General features: G+C 45.6%; 1 protein-coding gene across 4 annotated transcripts in view; it reads right to left on the reverse strand.

The window, feature by feature from the left end:
* Positions 1 to 25,491, reverse strand: part of ADAM19 (ADAM metallopeptidase domain 19) — a 98,828-nt gene that overhangs the window by 16,321 nt on the left and 57,016 nt on the right. For all 4 annotated transcript variants that reach the window (XM_078358614.1, XM_002744097.7, XM_035283385.3 and 1 more), the window contains 9 exons: positions 22,010 to 22,081; positions 17,919 to 18,085; positions 15,685 to 15,769; positions 14,293 to 14,432; positions 11,822 to 11,999; positions 7,873 to 7,962; positions 5,254 to 5,449; positions 3,175 to 3,283; positions 714 to 918 (listed from right to left, as the gene is read on the reverse strand). In XM_078358614.1, coding sequence (XP_078214740.1) covers positions 714 to 918; positions 3,175 to 3,283; positions 5,254 to 5,449; positions 7,873 to 7,962; positions 11,822 to 11,999; positions 14,293 to 14,432; positions 15,685 to 15,769; positions 17,919 to 18,085; positions 22,010 to 22,081 — 1,242 coding nt within the window. The remainder of the gene's footprint in view (positions 1 to 713; positions 919 to 3,174; positions 3,284 to 5,253; positions 5,450 to 7,872; positions 7,963 to 11,821; positions 12,000 to 14,292; positions 14,433 to 15,684; positions 15,770 to 17,918; positions 18,086 to 22,009; positions 22,082 to 25,491) is intronic.

A 25,491-nucleotide genomic window follows, 5' to 3' on the forward strand; every position in this document is an offset into this window, starting at 1 on the left:
GAGTGAGCCAAGATTACGCCACTGTACTTCAGCCTGGGCGACAGAATGAGACTCCGTCTCAAAAAAACAAACAAAAAAAACAACACGAGGACCCAAAAAGGCAGCCCCCTTCGGGTTATTATCAAAGTGGAAAATGGAAAACTGTCCACAATGCTAAGGACAGGACAGCTGTCAACTGAATTTGCTATTACTTTTGTGATTAGGGAGAAAACAACAAATATCTTGTTAAAGTATCATATTTAACAGTAAAATATGTATTATTGCATACACCTATTATGTTGATGATGTTAATTACTTGTCATTAATATGTACTAATTTTAATATTATATCTAAAAATAATGACGGTGACAGTACTCCGTGCCAAGTGCTATGCTAAATGCTTCCTGTTTTTCACAGTTTTACGGTCAGAGCCGACTCGACGGGATAGTTACCATTATTTTGCTCCGGCTTCCCTAACTCCTAGTCTGTTTTTAATTCCCATGATAATTAAGGATGATGATAAAAGTGGCACTAGCTAGGCCACCTAAGTGCTTTACCAGCGTGATTTTCTTTAATCCTTCCCACAGTTCTCTGGGGTGGGTGCCTGCTGTCACTATAAAGCGTCATGAAAGGAACCACTGAGGCTCTGAGGTTGGGGACAGATTGTCCCCAGTGCTCACTGTCAATCCCTGCTCTGCAGCCTGCTCCTGGGTGAGCTGGGGGAAGGGACTCACATGGTTGTAGCCACACTTGGTTCCAGTCATCACCAGGCCTGGGTCCAGCATGTCACTTTCCTCCTCAGGACCTCGGTAGACGTGGGTGCCCCGGCACTGGATCTGCCTCCCATTCATGATGATAGTGGTGTCGATGGGCACCGCGTTGGACTCCAGGGGCCGGGCCTCGGAGCTCTGACACTGGATCTTCCCACACTTTGCATCTCTGGGCACAAGAGACAGGGAGGGAAGGAGGTAGAATAAGAGGCAGGGGAAGAGCTGGGGTACCAGAGCTTCAGTCTTTCTTGACCAAGACAGCAGGCTTGTGTGGGGTGGGGCAAAGGTTGAGGGCAGTTATATGCTTTGGAGAACCACAAGGGGAGAGTCCATGTGGACTGACACCAAGGGAAGAGAACAGGCTCCTTGACCTGAGCAAATCTAGACCACAGAACTGGCCTCAAAATGTCCTCTACTCCAAGAACAGCCCCCTAAGCTGAGCAATCTGTTTCTTTTTGCTCCTTACCCTGCTATTCACCCAGGAGCTCCAGCCAGAAATCTGCGGTCATCTCCAACTCCCATTCTCCCTCACTCCTGGGCTCAAGCCATTTTCAAACCTTATCAATCTTCCCTCCTATATATCTACCTTAATTCATACTGCCCCATCCCCCTTACCTGGTCTGCAGTAGACTGATATGCCTGCCTCCAGTCTTGCCCCAGAGAAGTCAAATTTCCACGCTGCTCTCAGCTAAAGTCCAAACTCCCCTAGCCATGCATTTGAGGCTTTTCATGATCTGGTCTATGCTAAATTACCCAGGCTGATTTCTCAGCAGACCTTCTCCTTTGCACCCCCAACATTATACTTTAACTGTATCGAACTGGTCTCAGTTCTTTCAACTGCCAGTTTTTCTCTACTCATCTCTCTTCCTGGATCACTCTCCCATGAACCGGTACCACTTTCCACCCTGTTCACCTAGGTAACGGTTCCAGATATCAGCATAGGTATACTTTCCTTTGGGAAACCATTCTGACACACTAAGATGGGTTGGGTGGCTCTCTTCACATTCCATATACTGTATTGTTAATGAAAAGTACCATGCACTCAGCACAGTATCTTACACATGGTAAATCTTCAACAGACAGTAGATGGATAGATAGATGGATGGATGGATGGATGAATGGATAGATGGATGGATCAGTGGGTGAGTAGGAGCTGGAAGGATGGATGGACGGATGGATGGATGGATCACCCTGGGTGAGTGAGTGGTGGGTGGATGGATGGATGGATGGATGGATGGATGGATGACCCTGGGTGAGTGAGTGGTGGATGGATGAATGGATGGATCACCCTGGGTGAGTGAGTGGTGGATGGATGGATGGATGGATGAGTGGGTGATGGATAGAAGAGTAGGTGAGTGGGTGGATGGATGAATGGGTGATAGATGGATAGATGAGTGGGTGAGTGGGTGGATGGATGAGTGGGTGATGGATGGATGAGTGAGTGGGTGGATGGATGAGTGGGTGATGGATGGATGGATGAGTGAGTGAGTGGGTGGATGGATGAGTGGATGATGGATGGATGGATGAGTGAGTGAGTGGGTGGATGGATGAATGGGTGATAGATGGATAGATGAGTGGCTGAGTGGGTGGATGGATGAGTGGGTGATGGATGGATGGATGAGTGAGTGGGTGGATGGATGAGTGGGTGATGGATGGATGGATGAGTGAGTGAGTGGGTGGATGGATGAGTGGATGATGGATGGATGAATGAGTAGGTGAGTGGGTAAATGGATGAGTGGGTGAGTGGGTGGTTGATGGATGGAAGGATGGATCAGTGGGTGAGTGGGTGATGGATAGATGGATGGATGAGTGAATGAGTGAGTGGTAGAGGGATGGATGATCAGTGGGTGGTAGATGGATGGATGGATCAGTGGGTGAGTGGGTGATGGACAGATGGATGGATGGATCAGTGGGTGAGCAGGTGATGGATAGATGGATGGATGAGTGAATGAGTAGGTGGTGGGTGGTGGATGGATGGATCATTAGTGGGTGATGGATAAATGGATGGATGGATGGATGGATGGATGGATAGATGGGTAGCAGATGGGTAGATGTTTAGTTGGAATGAATGAGGAATTAATGAATGAGTGAATTAATAAATGATGACCTATTCAAATTAGGGCATGATTAGCATTTTGCAGAAATGACCCAAAAGGGCAGATTCCCTGCCCTACTATAAAATGGTTCCCAAAAGAAGCCTGATCAGCTTTCTAGGAAGCAGTGCCACCCACACCCTCCTCTGATTTCCTTAGAGCTGAATGGTGCATTGTCAAACAGGGGACCAAGAATAGATGACTGATTTCAACTGATTTACATAAAGGTGCATCTCTGGGGCCAGCCATGCTGCTGAGCTGGGCAGCAGTGAGTACAGAGCAGAAGTGGCTTTGTCACCCTTATTTCATGGGGCCCACCCTTTGGTCATCACCTCATGTTGCACTTCCTGTGTTCACCATTCATGTCCTTTCCACAGTTTCCAAAGGTGTCTCCAGCCACATTCACCTTCTCGAAGCAGAGATCAGGGGCAGGCCGGGCTCCTGGGTGGGCAAGCAACACCTATCAGTACACTCGCCTGTCAGAAGCCCCCAAGGGCAATTGGTAAAATGGTGAAGTGAAGAATATTTTCTGGGAGGGAATCCTCAGACTCTTCTTCCTGTTCCCTGTCAGGTTACTCCATCCCCACATTCTCATCAAGACCCTTTCAGAGAAGAATGTTTTATATAAACTCTTCCTACCTTACTGAGGATTTATATCTGTGTGTGGGGAGGGTTGCACGTTAAGCTGGCTCTCTGATGTAGAAGCCATGTTTCATTTCAAGATTTTAAAAAATAGGTCATACATGCACCATATTTTAAAGATATAAGTATGTCTTGGAAAATTTTTCTTGTAGTCATCTACACTTCTCCACATTCTGGAGAAATAGTACTTATTAACAGTGTATTTTCTAACGACACTTACAGCTCTAATTTCTATATCTCCTACGTATAATTCTGTGTGTATCTTCTAGAGATAATCTATGTAATAAAGAATGGAAACATATCAAGGGATTCTCCTGTCTTAGCCTCCCAAGTAGTTGGGATTATAGTATCCACTACCATGCCTGGCTAATTTTTCTATTTTTAGCAGTTACAGGGTTATACCATATTGACCAGGCTGGTCTTGAACTTCTGACCTCAGGTGATCCACGGGCCTCGGCTTCCCAAGTATACTGGGATTACAGGCATGAGCCACTGTGCCCGGCCTTTTTTTTTTTGAGACGGAGTTTCGCTCTTGTTACTCAGACTGGAGTGCAATGGCACGATCTCGGCTCACCGCAACCTCCGCCTCCTGGGTTCAAGCAATTCTCCTGCCTCAGCCTCCCCAGTAGCTGGGACTACAGGCGCGCGCCACCATGCCCAGCTAATTTTTGTATTTTTAGTAGAGACAGGGTTTCACCATGTTGACCAAGATGGTCTCGATCTCTTGACCTCGTGATCCACCCGCCTCGGCCTCCCAAAGTGCTGGGATTATAGGCGTGAGCCACCGCGCCCAGCCTTTTTTTTTTTTTTAAAGAGATGCTACCTCACTCTGTCAGCCAGACTGGAGTCCTACGGTACGGTGGCTCACTGCAGCCTCAAACTCCTGGGCTTAAGCCATCCTCCCCACTCAGCCTCCTGAGTAGCTGGGATTACAGATGCAAGCCACCACATCTGGCTTGGAAGCACATTTTATTCACTGTTTACACCTTGCATTTTTCACTTAATTTTTTGTGGAAGATGATTTTATTCCGTAAAGATAGGGCGGCCTCCTTGTTTAGCCACAAAGCATTGCATTAGATGAATGCACCAGAACCAATCGGTCCCTACCGAAGGACACATAATTTGTTGTTGGCATAGCTGACATGGTGCAGTCAACAACTTCGTAAATATCCTCACACACATGTACAAGTGTTAGCTTCATTTCTAAGTGTACCTCCAAGTTGCTTTTCATAGGGGTCATACCTACCCGTTTCTTCACACCCTCCACAACACTATCTCATTATTATTGTTGTTATATTATCATTATATTAATTATTTTTATATATCAGATTGCAAAGACTGATATATAAAGTCTTTTATATAAATGATAATAATAATTATCATTATTAACTCTCAGTCTTTGCAATCTGATATATAAAAATCTCACCTCATAATAATTATAATTTGCTTTCAATTCATATGACTGAGGTTAAAGGTCTTTTCATAGCTTAAGGGCCATTTGCATTTGCTTCTCTGTCTCCATCCTCTGCTCATTTTCTTTTGGATTACTCATTCATTTGTCCACTCTGAGAATGAAAAGCATCAGGGGACTAGGAAGAAACACTGTCCTCTGGTTCTCTCTGAACATCTAACCTGAGTCAAGGGGATAAAACAGGTAGTATCTAGAGGTGCCATCTTGAAGCCAAGATTCCAAACTACTCTGAGGGCCAGGGGAGGCTGGCTGGGAGATGGTGGGCTGGGGAGAGCCATGCTCCCCAGGAGAGCCTTACCGGGTCCCCACAGCTGCTGGCACTGCTCCTGGTAGGTGAGGCACATGCCATTGTAGCAGTAGGCCTGGCCACCCTCACAGGGGGTACCATCCATCTGGTAGAAGTTGGTAGGGCAGTGAGGGGACTTGCCCGTGCAGAACTCCGGGAGGTCACACTGCCGGGCCTGCTCACGGCACAGGGTCCCAGGAGCCAGCAGCTGAGCCAAGGAATGAGAGGAAACACACAGTCAGTCTCCTCCCTGCCCTCAACCCTGTTGCCCAAGGGCTATAAGCATCACTCTCACAGAACAGAAGTTTCCAGTACCATGAATTCATAGCACTTTTGACATGACCTCATTAGCCCAAACCATCTTCAGCCTTCCCATAGGAATACTGACAGAATTTCAAGGTGTTTTCACAAATGCTATCTCACTTTCTCTTCACAGCAGTCTTAAGAAAGAGGCAAGAAATAATACCTGTACAATTTACAGTTCACTGCATGCTTTAGTAATAGCTGCTTGTATACAGCTCCCACTGAAGTGCTCAGTACAAATATGATTTCATTTCATTTTCGTGACAGTCCTATGTAATATAATCATCCCTTCTACAGATAATAACATATGTAGGCTTCAAGAGGTTAGACTATGTATCCAAAGTCTTATAAGTGGCAGAGGAGCCAGACCCACTAACACACACACACACACACACACACACACACACACACACACACACCTAGCATTCACAGAACATCTGTGAGTTTACAAAGCACCTCAGCAATAATACATCCACACTATGGAGCCGGGCACTGGGCTGAGCATGTGACATACACGTATCTTGTGGGAGCCTCACAACTTCCATGAGACAGATACTGCTATTTGCCCCACATTGCAGATCAGCAGCACAGCTGGGGCAAAGGGTGAAGATTTGTATAGCCTCCCTGAGTAATCAGTGTTACTAATACTCACCCCATTTTCCAAATAAAGAACCTATGCTTAGATAGTTAACAGGCTGCCCCAAATCACGTAGTCAAAGTCAAAGGCTCGGACATCAGGGAATCCTTTCTGAGGCTCAAACTGAAATTCTTGGCTGCAATGAAGGGGTCCACTTCATGCTTGTGCTTAGGCCTTGAGCCAAGAGTGGAAGAACCTGACCCAGCACAGCCTCCCTGTGGGAAGCATGGCCAGACCAGATGCTGTGCAAATTCTGACAGCCAGGCTAGGAAACCTGTGACTGAGAATAGAGCCCGCTCCCCTGCTCCTGGGCAACTCCTCCCCACCCACAGGGTCCTCCCGGGAAAGAAGGCAGACAGGCTTCCCCACTGACCACTCTCAGGCTGAGAAGCCAGCTGAGCAGCTTGCTGAGTGGATGCCCAGTTGCAAGTATATGCAGGAGGAGGCTGGAGGACACACCTCTGCCACCCAGTGCCAGGTGGAGGCAAAGAGATCCCGCCTCAGAGCCAGCCTGCCTGGGCACAAATCCCAGCTCCTTAACCATCAGCGGGGCCTTGGACATCTGCTGTGTAACCTGTGTGTGCTCACTCACCCACAACTCAGGATGATAACCTACTCACGGGGTAGGTAACAAAGTATGTGAATGGTAATCTGGCACATGACGAGCACTCAGCAAGTGCTGGGCAGATGCCTGGGCCCACAGTTCCTGCCTAAAATGTTGGGTCCAGATGGGGCTCAGGCTTTTCAGATTTAGAAAGCAGGCATTATAATACATAGGTCCATATGTATATGGGTGTACATATATAATTACACATGTGTATACATATATGGATAATTACACATGTCTGCATATATAACTACATATGTATATTATATAACCCCTCAGCAAGGCCGGGGATAACACCTTCTGATCAAACATATTAATATTTCTGCAATGGAATATAAATATTCACTTTAGGTGTGATTTTTTAAAAAAGATCATAATTCGTCTCAAGTCAATCCAGGTCAAGTCTTATCACCAAACATGTTTGCATTTTTTTTCGGCTTTTAGAACTCTCTGAATTTCAGAACCGTGGGTGAGAGATTGTGGTTCTACAGTAACGCTAGTGGTAATGGACGATTTACCTCCCACGTCAATATTACAGAAGTGGGCTCCAGAGTCAGGGAAAGCTGGATTCAGGCCCTTCCTGACTGCCTGATTCCCAACAAACCTCTTACCCTTGATAAGTACTAGTTTCCGCATCTTAAAATGAGGATGATAACATATATTTTATGGGGTTTTTGTGAGGAGCAAATGAGATAACATACATAAAATTCTCAGAACAGTGCCTGGTATCTACTAAGAGGTCCATTAATGCCAACACAGATTATGATAATTATTATTGTTTATGGGCTCAATAAAATCAAGCCCACTCTCTCTGGACACTTCCTTAAATAATAATAATAATAATAATAATAATAATAAAGTACCATTCCCAAAGAGCCACCAGACTCCTCTGGGATGGTCTGAATTCAGTGCGGCCCCGTATATGAACAGTAAATTGTATTCAAGGCACCTTTCCTGCTCCATGTTTCTGAAACTCTTGCCATCACTCCCCCAGGATGCAGGCGAATCCCTGGGAGAGCAGTTCTGTAGACCTGCTGTCAGATCAGGGCCCGAGGCGCGGAGGAAGGAGGAAAGGGCCACTTACCTTACACTCATGGCAGCAGGAGCCGTGGGCACACTCCGCTCCTTGCTTCAGGGTGCAATTAGAGGCATTGCAGCAGGGGTTGTTACATTCCTGGGGAGACAGTGGGGTGGGTGTGAGTGGGGGAGGGCCTTTACTACCCCCAACACTTTCCCCAACCCCTGCCCCTACACCCTGGGAATTCCAGCTCTCTAGCAACTCTTTTTTTTGTTTTTTTTTGAGATGGAGTCTTGCTGTCACCCAGGCTGAAGTGCAGTGGTGCAGTATCTCGGCTCACTGCAACCTCTGCCTCCTGGGTTCAAGCGATTCTCCTGCCCCAGCCTCCCAAGTAACTGGAACCAGAGGTGCATGCCACCATACCTGGCTAATTTTCATATTTTTGGTAGAGACTAGGTTTTGAACTCCTGACCTCAAGTGATCCGCCTCCCAAAGATCTGGGATTACAGGCACAAGCTAGAAACTCCTGATCTCAAAAATCATGTGACAGCTTTGTCACTAAGCTAGCGTGCATTTATCACAAGAACCATATATATGCACAATCATTAGTAACATGATTTGGACACAGCTACATTTTTTTTTTTTGAGACAGTCTGCAACCTTCTCCTGATTTCAAGTGATTCTTGTGCCTCAGACTCCCAAGCAGCTGGGACCACAGGTGCATGCCACCATGCCCGCCTAAGACACAGCTACATTTTGAGTACGAATATTTTCCCAGGCATTTTCTACACACATACATATGTATTTACATTTATTTTACAAAATCATGGTATCCACAGTGCTTTGTTTTGTTTTAAATTGTACTTTAAGTTCCGGGTACATGTGCAGGTCTTGCAGGATTGTTGCATAGGTACACACGTGCCACGGTGGTTTGCCGCCTCCATCACCCGGCACTACATCAGGCATTTCTCCCAATGTTACCCATTCCCCCCTTCTCACCCCCCACTGTCCTTCCCGTAGCCCCCCACCCCGCAACAGACCCCAATGTGTGATGTTCCTGTCCCTGTGCCCATGTGTTCTCATTGTTCAACACCCACCTATGAATGAGAACATGTGGTGTTTGTTCTCATTGTTCAACACCCACCTATGAATGAGAACATTTTCTGTTCTTGTGTTAGTTTGCTGAGAGTGATGGTTTCCAGATTCATCCATGTCCCTACAAAGGACATGAACTCATCCTTTTTTATGGCTGCATAGTATTCCATGGCATATATGTGCCACATTTTCTTTGTCCAGTCTATCATCGATGGGCATTTGGGTAGGTTCCAGGTCTTTGCTATTGTAAACAGTATCTCAGTGAACATACATGCGCATGTATGTTTACAATAGAACGATTTATAATCCTTTGGGTATATACCCAGTAATGGGATTGCTGAGTAAAATGGAATTTCTATTTCTAGGTCCTTGAGGAATCACCACACTGTCTTCCACAATGGTTGAACTAATTTACCCTCCCACTAACAGTGTAAAAGTGTTCCTATATCTCCACATCCTCTCCAGCATCTGTGTTTTTAACTTAATATGACATGCGTATTTCTCCCTGTAACCACGTATTCTTCTAAAACTGACTTTTTAGCACAGTATAATGGAAATGTTATGATTTGCTTTTCTCATCCCCAGTAGAACACCCAGACACTTTGTCTTTCATGGGCGCCCTCCTGCCCCAACCTTCCTCGCCTTTCTTACCTCATAAAAAGGGGATGGCGGTGCAAGGGCCTGCTGGGACAACCTCTCTGGACAATTGATGTCAACTCTTGGGCCTATTTCCTCAGACTTCCTTCTCCATCTGTTGCCCTTCCTAGGCCCTTCCTTGCCTGGACTTTTCTGGAACAGAGGGTCTCTAAGGGTTCTTTGCTCTCCTCTCTTGCTTCCTTCTCCCCAGCCTGAGATTTTCAAAGGACGATGAGGTGCTCCAGTGACCCCGAATGTCCTCATCTTACAGTAGTCACAGGCCAATCCATCAGCCAGTGATGAGTGTGTGGGGTTCCACACACCTCTCCACCACAGCCTTATGAGGCAGCCTTGTCCCCATTCCACAGATGGGGACACTGCAGCTCAGGCAAGTCCAGTGGCTGACCAAGGGACATACCTGCCGAATTCAAGTCAGGTCTACCTGGGGCCTGCCTCAGGCTTATCAGCCTCATCATACCCATAACTGTCCGGAGCTCTAGCCTATGGAGAGCCACATCTCATCCCCTGACCACAGACACCTGTCCACCTGTCTCCCTCAAGAGAAGAAACACAACACTTTCCTCCCATTAATCACCCACCATGCTGGGCTCCATGTTCCTGCCTTCCTAATGTACCATATTTCTTCCCACCAAGGCACAGGCTCCCCTTCCACCTGCCTTCCCTCCTGCATGCCTTGCTAACTCCTAACACAGCCTTTAGATAGGGATTCCAAGTCACCTCCCACCCAAGCAAGGAGGTTCCCCCTCACATTATATATGTTCAGAGCACTGTGTAACTTGTCTTCCTAGCATTTGCCGTGGACTGTACATATATTCTTTTGCAATTATTTCAATCTGTGTTTCCCCCACTAGACTATCAGCTCCTGAAGGACAGGAGCTATGTCATTTTTGCCATTCGTCCTAACCCTAGGACCAGACACAGTAGCCCACACTCAGTGTATCTGTTGAATGAGCAGTTGCTCAGAACATAAGCCAGCTGGCCAAGCCCACTCTCAGGCCATTCCTCAACCCCACTGGGCCCTGAATCCTCAATCCACTCCCTCCTTTCTGATGGGTCTGGGTTGATCTCTCTGGGCTCACGGTGGTGGGGTGGCATCCTTGACTAGTTCTTATTTTATTCTGCAAGTTACATGCTGGCATTAAAAACAGAAAATCACATCATATAGAAGGTCATAGGCCGGGTGCGGTGGCTCATGCCTGCAATCCCAGCACTTTGCGAGGCTGAGGTGGGTGGATCGTCTGAGGTCAGGAGTTTGAGACCAGCCTGGCCAATGTAGCAAAATCCTGTCTCTACTAAATATACCAATAAATAAATAAATAAATAAATAAATAACCAGGTGTGGTGGCACACACCTGTATTCCCAGCTACTCGGGAGACTGAGACAGGAGACTCACTTGAACCCTGGAGGTGGAAGTTGCAGTAAGCAGAGATCATGTCACTGCACTCCAGCTTGGGTGACAGAGCAAGACTCCGTTTCAAACAAAACAAAACAGAAAAGGCCATAAAATCAAATTGTTTTTTTTCCATATAAACACAACTTCAGCCTCACCCCTTTAATTTAATGTTACTTGTTATCTGTCCCAAATTGTTACTCATGTATTAACATACATATTTTCAGCCTTCAAAAAACAGAGATGAAACAATCCAGGTCTGCTTTCTGCAGAAGAACCTGCATTTGTTAAAAATGACCAGGGTCTGCCATGTGCCCTCCACACTCACTGTGAAGATCAGGAGGAAGGAGAGAGTTTACACACAAACAGTTCTGTCTCATCTTCCTCCTAGCAGCCCTTTCAAGACTTGACAGCACTTCCTACATCCTCTTTCCATCTTCTCTCCTCCAGCCTAAACAGTGTGAGCTTGTTATTTTAAGCATCCTCATAAGGCCCCTGTGCAAGTCCCTGTATCCGGCTGTGTGGCCTCCAGAATAAATTCTGTGCAGCTGGAGGGCCAAGGAGGCATATGCAGCTCCATGGAGGAAGAGAGAGTCAATATGTCACGTGATCGTGGTTTCTGGTGAGACCAGATGCTCACAAGGAGAAATGATTGTGGACACTAACGACGCTGACCACTAACTGAAAGAGGCAGCAGAAACATCCATCTGGAAGGCTTCCTCTCCACATCTTATTTGTCATGGGGTATTGGATAGTTGTGTGTAGGAAATGCCTGTGACTAAGAAATTTTCAATTGTGTTCTCTTTTGACTTTGAGCTGTGAAATTGATGCAAATTCTCCCCCTCCCGCCAGCATCATTGCGGCCCCCTCACCTCTTCTTCTCCACAGTCACACTCTTCCCCATCCTCCAGGTATCCGTTCCCACACCTCCGGCCTCCGTACAGCGTCCTGGTATCTGGCATGTTGGAGAGACACATTCCACCGCCTGACTGCAGATATCTGTCCAGCTCCCTCCTGTTGCATCCATTGAACACTCTGGGAAAGGGGTGCCTGGCAGAGGACGAGGCGGGAATGAGTGAGGAGTCTGAGCGTCCAGCAGTCAGGCAGGTGTCACTCCTGATACCCACAGGGCTGACTCCACCTGGGCTCAGACTCCCATAGTCTCACACACACACATTCTGGCCTTTTAGAACATCTACCGACATATTAATTCAGAATTCTGTCATCCTTAGTGATGAGGTATTAACCACATAGCATTTTCTTTTTCTCACTTTGCATGGAGGAAGTATTTGTGAATCAGGAGTAGCAATTTCTGCCCATTGCATGAGGGGGCTAGAATAAGGAAAGGGTTGTGAGTGTGTTACAATAGGTCTTCCGAGCCTTAGAGCTGAAGAAAACACCAGCCAATTCAAACTTTTCCTGAAGCTGATATCAGGTGAATATTCTCTTGCAATAGAGGACCAGGCCAAAGAATGCCAAGATCCTAAGTTTCATTTCTTTTTGGACCAGTGATCTCATCTCTGTTCTAAGGATGCAGAGGGCACTCCAAACTCAACCAGCCAGCTCACAAACACATGCTCTTTATCACAGGCGTGTGGAAGAGCCTGGGTCCCACTTTGGTAAAAAGGACAGAAAGTACAACCATCTGGGTCTACAAACGGAGAGTTATCCTGCTCCCAATTCTCTAAACCAATTGAAGGTTAAACCTTCCAAAAAACTGGAGGTTTTCCTTCAGCAGGAAGGTATGCTACAAGGTATTTGTTACTAATAATTGTTCATCTATCCACATTTGTGAATAACTTAAAAATGTATTGGAGTAGTAATCAATATAACTCTCAATCATTTGTCTTCAGATATGCTTTTGAGATTTAGAAAAAAAGGGACAGGCTTAATTAACCATGAGCTCCTAGGGATCTGTACATAATTATGAAGCTGTAGCATAATCTTTTTTATTTTTTTATTTGAGACAGAGTCTTGCTCTGTTGCCCAGGCTGGAGACTGGAGTGCAGTGGCACTATCTCGGCTCATGGCAACCTCCGATTCCCAAGTTCAAGTGATTCTCCTGCCTCAGCCTCCCTAGTAGCTATGACCACAGGCATGAACCACCACGCCTGGATAATTTTTGTATTTTTACTAGAGACAGCTTTTCACCATGTTGGCCAGGCTGGTCTTGAACTCCTGACATCAGGTGATCCACCCACCTTGGTCTCACAAAGTGCTGGAATTATAGGCATGAGACACTGCACCCAGCCAACATCATCCTTTCTATGTCACAGCTGAGAAGGTTTTAAACATGGACACCAGAGCTCTAAGAAAGCTGCATTGTTTCTTGGAGACATTGAAACGCCATTCTCTAAGAATCATAAGCAGGCCCTAATGGTCTGGGGTGAGGGAACACAAAGTTCCACCATGATGCCTTCCAAGGAACCTGGAAGAACCCAGTGCTTTGTGCTACCTGGGTCCAGATGCTAGAAGACACGTCCTTTGAAGAAACTCTCTAATTCTCTTCAAAAAGGCTCCGGTTTTAAAATTCCCTCATGATCATGGGGAGATGCAGCTGCCTTGCCCTGTTCTTCATGGGTAATGCACCCTGCAAACTCCCTCAGAACTCACTGTGGGGTGTGTGGATGGTTCCCTTCTTCAACTTGTTCTGTTACACTCAAGCTTTCAGTGAAAGCTGGAATTGAAACAGCACTGATCCAACACTCTCGGGATAGAAGAATTAAGGGTTGTAGCTGTGATCAAAATGAATCCTCTTCAAAAATTCACGAAATAGGCCGGGCGCAATGGCTCACACCTGTAATCCCAGCACTTTGGGAGGCCAAGGTGGGTGGATCACCTGAGGTCAGGAGTTTGAGACCAGCCTGACCAACATGGAGAAATTCAACCTCTATTAAAAATACAAAATTAGCTGGGCGTGGTGGCACGTGCCTATAATATCAGCTACTTAGGAGGCTGAGGCAGGAGAATTGCTTGAACCCAGGAGGCAGAAGTTGCAGTGAGCCAAGATCATGCCATTGCACTCCAGCGTGTCTCAAAAAAAAAAAAAATTATGAAATAAAAAAGATATATATGGCCAAGCCAATTTTGTAACTCAACACCTTAAAACAAAAATTAAGTAAATCTAGGGTCACACCAGCACCAAACCTCCTGCTGAAAACTTAAGTTTTTCCCACACATTTGCCTTGGTCTTCTTTCAATTTCTTTGTTGTAAAAACCACATTTTTTGGTCCCATCACAAGTATAAGGGAGCCACGGTGGGGCCAGCTGTGAGGAATCCCTGGGTCACACTGTCCAGGTGTGCCCGCCTCCTCCCCATCCTCCCTCTTCCTGTTTGACTCACCCAGTGGCAGCCGCCATGATGCACCCACCATCAGCCGCACTGGCCGAGCAGCAATCGGCAGAATCATGGCTCATGCCAAAGTTGTGGCCCATCTCGTGGGCCATGGTAGCAGCCACACCAATGGCATTCTCGGAGTGATCCTGCTCAGAAGACAAGAGTTGAGGTCAAAGTCATGGGGACAGATCCGCCTCTGCCCCTCATCCCTGCCTTTTCCTTAGCCGAGTCTTATAGGTCTCCACCAATTCCACTGTCGCTGAGCGTACAGACTCTCCATGTGGGCCTCTGACTGCAAGGCTGAATCTGCTGTCATTAAGAGGCAATCAAATGCTTAAAAGTCCACGTTTCTGAGTTCTCAAAGGTTGCAGACCACAACTGACCTCCTGATGAACTTCCAGACCAAAAAATGCTTTCTGAATAAATGAAAGAGGAAGATTTCCCCCGATTCTTCTTCTTAACTTATCTCTCTCTCCAGACACAAGGGAATCGACATAGAAAAACCACCTTGATTCAAATATACAGTGTACTTGGTTTAGTGTTTCCTGAAAGCTACACAAGACAGATAAACTCCAGGCATAGCACGCTTAACATACCGTCTGATGTGTAACGTCAGATGCAAAAGCTAAAGAAAGCAAGGAGAAAAACCCGAGCAGGAAAGAAGCAGCAGAAAGAGATTTACTAAACATGGATGTGTGTTCCCTGCATTATTTCATTTAATTCACATTCTTATCCTAAGACGATCAACTATAAAACCAGCTGCTTTTTACAGCTGAGGACACTCATTAACTCACCCAAAGTCACACAGCTGTTCTTTGAACGCAACATGCTCAGACCCTAGAGTGTGGTTTTGGCCATCATGCTACTTTGTCAATAAATACAGAATGGATAGAGGGACAGACAGATGGAGAGAAGTCTTCCTTGAAACACACTTCACAAGTCAGAAATGAAGAGTCAAAACAAATAGTCTCACAAAGTCAGAGAGAATTTCAAAAGAAGGCAGTGATTTTCTAACCATGACTTTGACACGGGTTCTTCTTTCTTAATTAATGACATATATAACAGTGCAAACCTGGAATAAAAACACTTTAACCTCCAGTCTCTTCGTATTTTCTAGCCCCTGGTTTGGAACATATGAGATCTAGCGATGTATTCATGTAATCGCTTCAGGGCTCCTGAGCTTGAAAATACAGAATGAACTATAATAAATGAAAATTCACCCTTGGGTACTTCCATCTCTTAGAGCTTAATGACTCCATTTTAAACAATTGCCCTTCCTCATGTCAAAGCTTTTTCTGCTACAATAACAAATATCAACTTATTTTTCAAAACATGACCTCTGGTCTTGTAAGGCTGTTCAGCGCCTTCTGCAGCGCACACATATGGTCTGAGACTCACCATGTTGACTCCTCCAGACTGGTACACAGAGCACATGGCCATGAGGGGGGCCAGGCCGATGGTGGTGCCGTGGAAGGACATGCCCCTGCAGGAGGCAAGGAGAGAGGGTGACTGGGGAGAGGACTGAGAGGGCTATTCCAATATGCCCAGGAGTAGGTGGCCATCATGGTGTTCCTTGGCCCCGCTGACTTTCCCAGGTCATTCCCAAGGAGAGAGGCCCTTGTAACCAGGCCAACTGGACAACTTCCAGCTCACCACACCTCTCACTTCCTGTCACCTACTCCCTCATGGCTCCAGAGAAACACAAAGAGAGAAAGGTCACTTATCCCCCACAATATACCCATAGCCGATTCCTTGGAAGGAAATGGGCAGGGTTTGCAAGGCTGCATCGCATTCCTGCTGCACAGGAAGAGGTCAGAGGGAAAGGCTGATGGAAGGGAGACAGATTCTGATGCTGAAGTGAATCATGCCCATTTCCACCAGCTGCCAGGATCCAATGCCTTAACCCTGACTCTGTGGTGTGAGTCCAGAGGTGGTAGGGGTGGGGGCACTGGGGCAGCAGCTGTGGGGCTGATGATGCTTCATTCCCACATAATCAGGGGCCAAGGAAACAGCTGTGTTCCATCAGGAGCCTCACAAAGTGCAGCTGGGGGCAAGAATGAGCTGTTTCTGCCTTTGTTTTGCAATGGGATCCTAACCTTCCAGCAGCAAGCTGCATTTTCTGCAATTGAATACATCCCTCTTTCAGTTATACACAGCCAGGTAGGGGAGAAGCAAAAAAAAAAAAAGACTACCGGTGTTTCTGTGCATGCCAGAAACGTAATGCATTTAAAGAATCTATATGGAAATTCATCACATGGTACTTACCTCCATGTTTGTCTTCTTATCTAGACCATGATATATCTGACAGCAAGACTATCTTAACTATTTTAGGATCACTAGAACCTAGCACAGAATCTAACACATAGTGGGTCTATAATAAATGTTTGCTGAATTACAGGCAGACTTATCTTCAGAGAAACTATCTGGAAAGAAATATGCAAAATGTATGCAAATTGATATGAAGTCCTACTAGTTATTTGCTAAATGTTCCAAAGTTCAGGCCAAAACTTCTAATAACCAAAGACTCTTCCTGGGTGAAAGTACTGTCATGGAGTAACTACTCACAGCCCAGTTATTTTTGGGACAGTGATTTTTTTCCAGTGTCTTTAAAAGGATAAGCCAAGATTTAAATGATTATTTACTCAGCTATATTTAGGGAACAGAAGAAAAATGGTTTTAAGGCCAGGTACCATGGCTCATGCCTATTATTCCAGCACTTTGGGAGGGTGAGGCAGGCGGATCACTTGAGGACAGGACTTTAAGGCCGCTTGGACAACATGGCATAAACCCTGTCTCTGTCAAAAATACAATAATTAGCCAAGCGTGATGGCGCATGCCTGTAATCCCAGCTATTCGGGAGGCTGAGGCACTAGAATTGCTTGAGCCCGGGAGGCGGAGGTTACAGTGAGCCGAGATCCTGCCACAGGCGACAGAGGGAAACTCTGTCTCAAAAAAGAAGAAGAAAGTGGTTTTATTATCTATATGCCTTTTGTTGTAACTGCCTGAAAATACCTTCAGAAGTCAACACTAATAAATACCAAATAATCACCTTGGGGCACTGTCACATGCTACTGCCACCCCCATCACTGTCTCTGGGGCTGATGAAAATCCAGCACAAACCCTCCTCAACGTCTCCCTCCCACCAAATCCTCAGTTCCTGCACTGTGTGCCACTTCGACTATCTCAGACACTCAGCCCTGAGCCCCTTGGGAACCAAGGGAAGGACAACGCAGGAGCCCCCTCTCCTGTGCCTGTGTTGAGAGATCAGCTCATGTACTAGAACAAAGTGCCAAGAAGACTGAGGTGAGCCTCTTAGAAAGTCTAAGACCTGACCAAGAGCCAGTCCCTTCCCAAATACATACTCAATTATTTCAGATGCTCAACGGAATATGGGTAAGTCTAATTTTCCCATTAGACTGTAAACACTTCTTAGGACTATTGCGACTCAGGGTTTTAAACATTTTCTGGGGTATGCTGGGTACAGAGCACATGTTTAGGAAATGCCTGTCTGGACCAGGGAGTCAGAATGGCCTTGTACAACCAACACTCACCATGGGGCAAACTCTGAGCCCCACGGTGGGCAGAGGCTTTGCAGCCAAAGACAACACAACATATGGAAAAAGGCTATTTACGTGATTAACTGGGCGTTGTCGTGGTTCTTCTGGGAAAGCAGCTTGCGCCTCCAACTAAGAAAGGACCAGAGGGTAGAGTATGGATTCTCTGAAACTTCACACATGTTCCCATGAGTCCACACTTCCAAGCCCACAAGAGCAATCCGGATGTTCAAGGATCGGTAAAACTGAAAGGACACAGAAAAACCATAGTATCTGTCAATATCACCTGGGATTTAAAAGCCCCTTCCTTTCATTCTGTTGGAGCTTGAGATTAAAAAGGAAAAAGCTAAAACTAAAAAATGAAAATAAATTGAAAAAAAAAAAAAAAAGCCCCTTCTCAGCCTAAGAGCTCAGAGCACAGACACCAGATTTCTCTTCTGCCCATGGCTCCAAGGGAAGGAGGGAACTGGTGTTACTGACATTTTTTAGAAAGAGAAAATGAGATCTTGAGAGAGAGCACAACATTCTGGTGGCAGAACTGCTGTGACTTTGCTTAGAGATGACTGAGACAGAAGATAAAATTGCTTTCAGATAAGAATAGGTCTATCACGTGGAAAAATGACGAGCACTGTTCTGCATTATTTTCAAGTACGGCTTAGGTCAATGGTAAAACAGACAGGAACGTAAATTTCATTTTAAAATAGGAAGAAAGCTTTCAAACAAAGCTGCTCATGAGTAAGCTCAGAGCTGAGCTTTGCTGCCTTCTGTAATCAGTGCCCTTGGCCAGGCTGTCTGGTACAATTTTTTTCTCCCAATTCCTTACATGGGCCTTATTTTTCTCATGGGGATCTAAAATGTTCTCTTATATATGAATTTTTTTAAACTGCTTCATTGAGGTATAATTTGCATACTATAATGCCCACCTATTTTAAGTGTATGACTCAATACTTTTTGGTAAATTTACCAAGTTTTAAAGCCATCACCGGCGGGTGCCATGGTTCACACCTGTAATCCCAGCACTTTTGGAGGCCAAGGTGGGCGGATCACCTGTGGTCAGGAGTTTAAGACCAGCCTGACCAACATGGAGACACTCCGTCTCTACTAAAAATACAAAATTAGCCAGGTGTGGTGGTGCATGCCTGTAATCCCAGCTATTCAGGAGGCTGAGGCAGGAGAGTTGCTTGAACCCAGGAGGCAGAGGTTGCGGTGAGCCAAGAGCACACCACTGCACTCCAGCCTGGGCAACAAGAGCAAAACTCCATCTCAAAAAAAAAAAAAAAAGCCATCAACATAATCCAGTTTTAGAATATTTTCATCACATCAGTAAGACCCCTCTTGTCTATTTACAGTCATTTCCCGCTCCCACCCTCAGCCCCAGGCAATCAAGCCTCTACTTTGTGTTTATTCTGCCTTTTCTGGTCATTACAGTATGTGGTTTTGTGTATCTGGCTTCTCTCACTTACCACAATGTTTTTGAGATGTATCCATGCTGCAGACTGAATCCGTTTCTGATTGCTCTTTATTGCTGAACAATATTCTTTTGTATGGATATACCAAATTATATTAATACGTGGATATTTTATTATAACATGTCTCCCTCTCATTTTGAAAGTACATTAAGTATAAATGACATAAAAGTACATCAATATGCTTACTCTTTAAATTCCCTTCCCCAATCCCTAGGCAGCCTCAGGGTTTGTCAAGGATACAATAAGCAGGTTGCAAGAAATAGACTCCTTAGTAATCTTCAGGGTTTTGTCCAAGCCAGACATCCTAAAATTCTATAAGCAAGATCTGACTCAACCTCCTCGAGGCTAGAGCAACATCTAACCTTTAGGGCCTGGTATCTTTCATCTCATACAAATGTAAGCAGGAGGAAGGTTTTCTTTAAAGCTAAACCACTGAAAGGTGTGGGTGCAATGGGTTTTTTTGATGGGTTTACCCTACAAATACTGAGCCAGTGACTTAATAAAAAGCCCCACGTACGGGGAGGTCACATGAGCAGGAGATACCACGTTAATCCAAAACTGATAGAGACTGCCCAGCTAAAAAGAATAATCAAAGCACCAACATTTTCCCACCACTGTTTATGTACTAAGCACTGAGGCTTAGGGAAGTTAAGGAACTTGCCCAGAGTCTCAGCAAGAAGATGGTGGAGCCAGGATGAAGGCCCAAATCACCACCCAGAGACTATATGTGACCCTTTACTGCTTCAGTGCTACGGTGTCTACACATCCAGATAATCCGCTCACTCCAGAAGACACTGGTCAAGATGTGCTCCAGAGTCAGTGAAATATCAGTTTATTTCAACAGAAATTCTGATTTTTCTGTTTTGCGCCAGTTTAACCACTACAGAAAATTAGAGGTTCAGATTCCAATTTGAATTTGCTTTACTAGGGGGCTTTTGAAAGAAGTAAACTTGGCTTTTTTTCAGTTACAGAAAAACATTTTGGATTGGGTTCATGATTCAGCAAATGAGTGCAATTCATTCCAGTTTTAGTTCAGCAATAGTTCAGTTCAAGGAGCTGGGTCAGCAAGTTCCACAGAAGTGGGCGTGGCTTCCCTCACCCACCAGGAGGGACTAACACCAGCCTGAAGAGAGACTGCACAGGATGCGCGGGCCACCCAGGCTTAGGGCTTCCAGTGAAGACTGGGGCTTGCTGGTGCCTCTCTCTTTTCCCTTCACTTGTGGCCAGCACCCTTGGTTTCATCACCTAGCCACAGAGAGGATACTCAGCCAACTCTCCAAACAATAGATGTGTCACATGGGTGAAAGCAGAGTCAGCCTCCCATATTCTCCCCAGGGAAATAAGCTTCCCTTGTTTTCCCAGATGTTGAGTGTTTGGGTTGTATGATGATTTAAATGTTATTCTTGAGTGAGTCAGGAACTAGAGAGAGGACTGGACTGTGTCCCTAGAGTCTGTCCTTCCAGGAAATGCCAGGGTTTGACTTTTACCTGTCACTGACCACTGACCTGTGTTTCCAGAGCCAGCTAGGGCAGAAAAAAAACATGGGCATAGAAACCGCCATCCGATGGCTTCAGAACAAGAATATATTTCTTTATTAATCCCTAAAAAATATTTTAAATGATCTTCTATATGCTCTAGTGTTTAGAAAAAAATAATTTTCCCTTTAGGCCTGGAATTCATGAATCCCTAGCAGGCCCAAGGTTAAGATTCATTCATTTTACGAGTGTTCTAAAATTGCTCAATAAATGTTACCAGATTCTCAAAAAGACCTGTGATCCCAAACACATTAAGCCTACTTTTAAAAACTATGTACTAGTAGCCTACCAAGAGGCTATTGTCGTTCTAGGTTACCTATTCTGCATTTTGCACTATAACAAATACCCTCTTTCACATATACAACGTATTTGCAAGTCCCAGACCAGCCTGTTTCAGTAAAATTCAAAAATGTAGGTATTTCCCAAAAACATCTTCTAAAAGGTCCTAACCTAGGAGAGCTAACCATTTGCATATCCTTTCTAAGAGAAAAGACATAATTTTAGGATAGTTTTACAGATGGAGACTTCACAGATTAGCCCCAAACAACACACTTCTAAGCAGCCCACTTCTCAACTTTTAAGGCTGTGTGTCTTTCCCACTCTGCCATTTCAATTCCCTCCTAAGTCAGACAATACTTGGGCTTATTTCTGGAAGGAACATTAACGAACCTTAAAAGATTCTTAAACTGGGCTCTTCCATGCCCCAAGCCACTTGGGAGCCCCTGCAGGGGTAGGAGGAAGAGGTTAGGAGGACAGTGTTCTGGGTCCTCACCCCTGCTCCCGCTTAGCGCAGTCTGTTTTCATCTAACTTTTATATTAGACATTGGCATAAGATTTCATTTTTTAAAATTCCACCAGGAAAATAAAAATAACCAAAAAAAAAAAAAATCATGGATTTAGGACAGAACTTCTAAGTTGAAAACAAAACAAAAAAATGGCAACACAAAGAAAATGAGTTACTTGCCTAAGAATACAGGCAAGTGTGTATATATATATATATATATAAAATAGTGCAGGGCTCTGTCATGTGCCCTGGGCCTCTATGGCATTGCTCACTCCCTTCCAGAAGCTGGCTGGGGCGGCCAATCCAGCAGAAAGCAGCTCCAGTGCCCTTGGAAGTGCTGGCACCTGGCACCTTTCCCACAAAGTACACACCTGGTCTCACCTTATCAACGTAGTTGGCGATCTCAATGAGCTTGTGTTTGGTGGCGTCCTGGTCTCGTCGATTCTTCTGAAACTAAATGCAACAAGCAGAACCATGTGAGATCCCAGAACCTCTTGCAGGACGCTTCCTGCGCCCCATTACTTATTTTTGAATTTGCTCTTATTTTCTTCTGTCTTCTATGAGCAGTCATTTTTATGCAATTGTCTTCCCCGCCACAGTAAGAGGTTATGGAGGGCAGGACCTGGCACATCCATCTTCATGTCCCCAGCTACTAGCTCAGTGCAGCACACACAGTGGGCATGCAATAATTATACTTATTGAATTGCCTTCCTCTAACCTTTGAAGCACAACTTATTCTCCTGCCCTTCAAACTACAAGGCCTCTGGCAAACTCCCACTGGGGCTTAGGAGGACTGATCCAATCCTCACTTCGGTCATCACCCCAACATGAAGCCATCATCACACAGATCTCACGAGGCTTCCCTACATGTGGTCAATCAGCAATGCTCGAATTGTTACCGAATGCCTGCTATGGGCAAGGAATTGTGCTTAGCACTATGTAGGACACAAAGAAGTGTGAGATCTTGGTCCTAAGCCTAGAGGAGCTTCAATTAAAACAGAGATGGCCAGAAATAATGGTGGCAGATCCTGAGTGACAGATCCTGTACTTAAGGAGTATACAATTGAAATGGTCTAAGAACACCTGCTGGGAAAATGTGCACAGATATAACTACAGTGGGAGGCCATGTGCATGACATGAGTGCTAACAATGAGGACCATATGAACTGGCAAATAGGCTTCATCTTGCATGCCACTCAGACCCACTCGCAGTGCCTTCTACAGTGAGAAGAATTCTGAGACTGCATCAGATTCAATCAGACCTTTCTTTCTTTTTTCTTTCTTTCTTTCCTTCTTTCTTTCTTTTTCTTTCTTTAGTCTCCTTGTTTCTTTCCTTCCTTCCTTCCTTCTTTCTTTCCCTTACTTTTCTTTTCTTTTCTTTTTCTTCTTTTTGAGAAGGAGTCTCACTCAGTCACCCAGGCTGGAGTGCAGTGGCACGATCTCGGCTCACAACCTCCGCCTCCTGGGTTCAAGCAATTCTCCTGTCTCAGCCTCCCAAGTAGCTGAGATTACAGGCGTGCGCCACCACGGTCAGCTAATTTTTGTATTTTTAGTACAGATGGGGTTTCACCATGTTGGTCAGGCTAGTCTCAAACTCCTGACCTCAAGTGATCCGTCTGCCTCAGCCCCTCAAAGTGCTGGGATTACAGGCATAAGCCACTGCGCCCGGCCACAGTCAGACATTTCTAACCAAGCATAGGAAAGAAAGCTGGGTTCCATTAGAAATATCTGCCATGGGTACCAGAAAGAGGACATTTCAGTATGAATCCTCCTATTTACCATTCCTGCCTCAAAAAGACAGATCTTTCTCAGCTACAATAAAGAAGGAAATCTTCACAGTGTAAAGAGAAAACCTGCTACAACTGCCAATTCAATTTGCAAATGAAGGGCATGTCCTATACACCGCCATTGTTACATAGAATCTGGGTCCTCTCTAATTTACCTGGGGTGTCCACGATACATGTTACTTCAATTCCAAACCTTCACGTCCTTTTCCTCCACCCCATCCCGCAAGAGTAAGCGAGAAACAAGAACAGCCAAGTAAAACACCCAGATTTGTTTGGCCAGAGGTGTGTCCCGGCCCTGATACAGGAAAGAAATCCACCATTTCCCTTTCTCCCACTGCTCATGGACATTCTTAGGCTTCCTTAAAACTGCCACTCATCAGAAGGGAATCTGTCACCACCGCTTTCTGGAGTTAGATTCAGTGTGACACTGTAACTTAGACCTTTCCAAGGTGTTAGCCCAGAGGTTTCTCATTATAGAGGCCTCCCGTTTCTAAATTGGTCTCTCGGCACAGACAGTGTTACAGCATTTCCATTCCTTTAGTAATATTTATTAGAACCTCAGGGTCAGATGTCATTGTCTTTCAAAAAAATATTAACCTTTTCTTCAAAGAACTGCCCGATGAGACCACCGTAATTTAAGGAACACATTCTGCTGAAGCAGGAGTTGGCAAACCTTTTCTGCAAAGGCCGGGTTAGGCTTTGCGGCCATATAATCTCTGCTCCAACTCCTCAACTGTGCGTGGTGGCTTGGAAACAGCCCTGGATAATACAGAAACCAATGGGCCTCGCTGCGTTGCAGTAAAAGATTCTTTGCAAAAACACAGAATAGGCTGGATTTGACTGTGGGGTATAGTTTGCAGACCCCTGATCTGAAGAAGGGACTGGTGCAAGCTTACATTTTCTAGTGTGACACAGCAGTACCACATGCAGCACCGTCCTTTCCCAGACACTTTGCACTGTGCCAGCATCATGGAAATCCTTCATGGGCCTGTGCTTACAGCTCTCTTGTCTACCCTACAACAGCCCACCTTACTCTTTATTCCCCCTTGGACTCCACTCCACCTGGGGAACAAATAAGCTGAGAACCACCCTAGAAGCTCCCACCTGGGCCCAGGGAGCGAGGAGCTGCCTGCTCATTTTTGCCTCTGACAACTCTTTCTCTAGGAAGCAGCAGTGTCTTCCTCTCCCCATCTGTCTCCACTCCCTCCTGTGCGTTCAGAGCCCTGAGGTGAAAGGTGTCCTGTTTCTGCAGCAGGTCATAAATCCCAGTAAAGCAGCCCTCCCCTTTCCTGCCTTCCCTTCCTCTCAGATTAATTAATTGTCAAGAATACATTTCTGTCTGCAGAGGATGGAGACAGGTGGAGACGGGTGGAGAGCGGGTGATTCGTGAGTCTGTGAACCGGGCCTGGTCTGTTACACCCCCACATGAATCATTCAAAGCTTTCAGCGGAGGGGTGTCCAGGATTCTGAGAAATGAGCACATTCTCTTATCCGCCACAGCTGCATGAATCACAGCCCTGTTGGGAACCCAGGGCTGTTGCTGAGACACTCTCCTTTGTAAGAGAAAGATGGCTCTGGGTGACACCAGAGTCCTGGAGGCACCTTGAGCAGACACTTTTTCTCTGGAGGTGACCTGTGACCCTAGAGGTCAGATATAGAAGATGCTTAATCCCTGCCTCCCACCATGCTGGCCACTCCTCCAGCTCCTGGAGATTCACACCCAATGGGTTTTAAACTCTGCACAGAGATTCCTCTGGGAACAGTGTAAAGCCAAAGGTGAGAAACACCCCACCTTTAAACTAGAGCAGCTGGGAGCTACATGCTTAACTCTTGGGGTTCTCAGGAACTTCCACCTAACCAAAAGATTCTGTGGCTGGAAAAAAATGACTCAAGATCACTGTAGTAGATGATCACAGATGCAAAGATTAAATGGAAAAATGTCCCAGAGTCAGAGGAGCTCAGTTTTCTTCCACCAGTCCTCCACTACGGGCAGTTATACAGAGCAGGCAGGTCAGTTACATCCTCCCACAACTGTGGAGCCCCAGCTGCCTTTTAAACCAGCTTTGGATTTTGCTCC

Source organism: Callithrix jacchus, chromosome 2 (genome assembly GCF_049354715.1).
Source record: "Callithrix jacchus isolate 240 chromosome 2, calJac240_pri, whole genome shotgun sequence".
Lineage (NCBI taxonomy): Eukaryota > Metazoa > Chordata > Mammalia > Primates > Cebidae > Callithrix > Callithrix jacchus.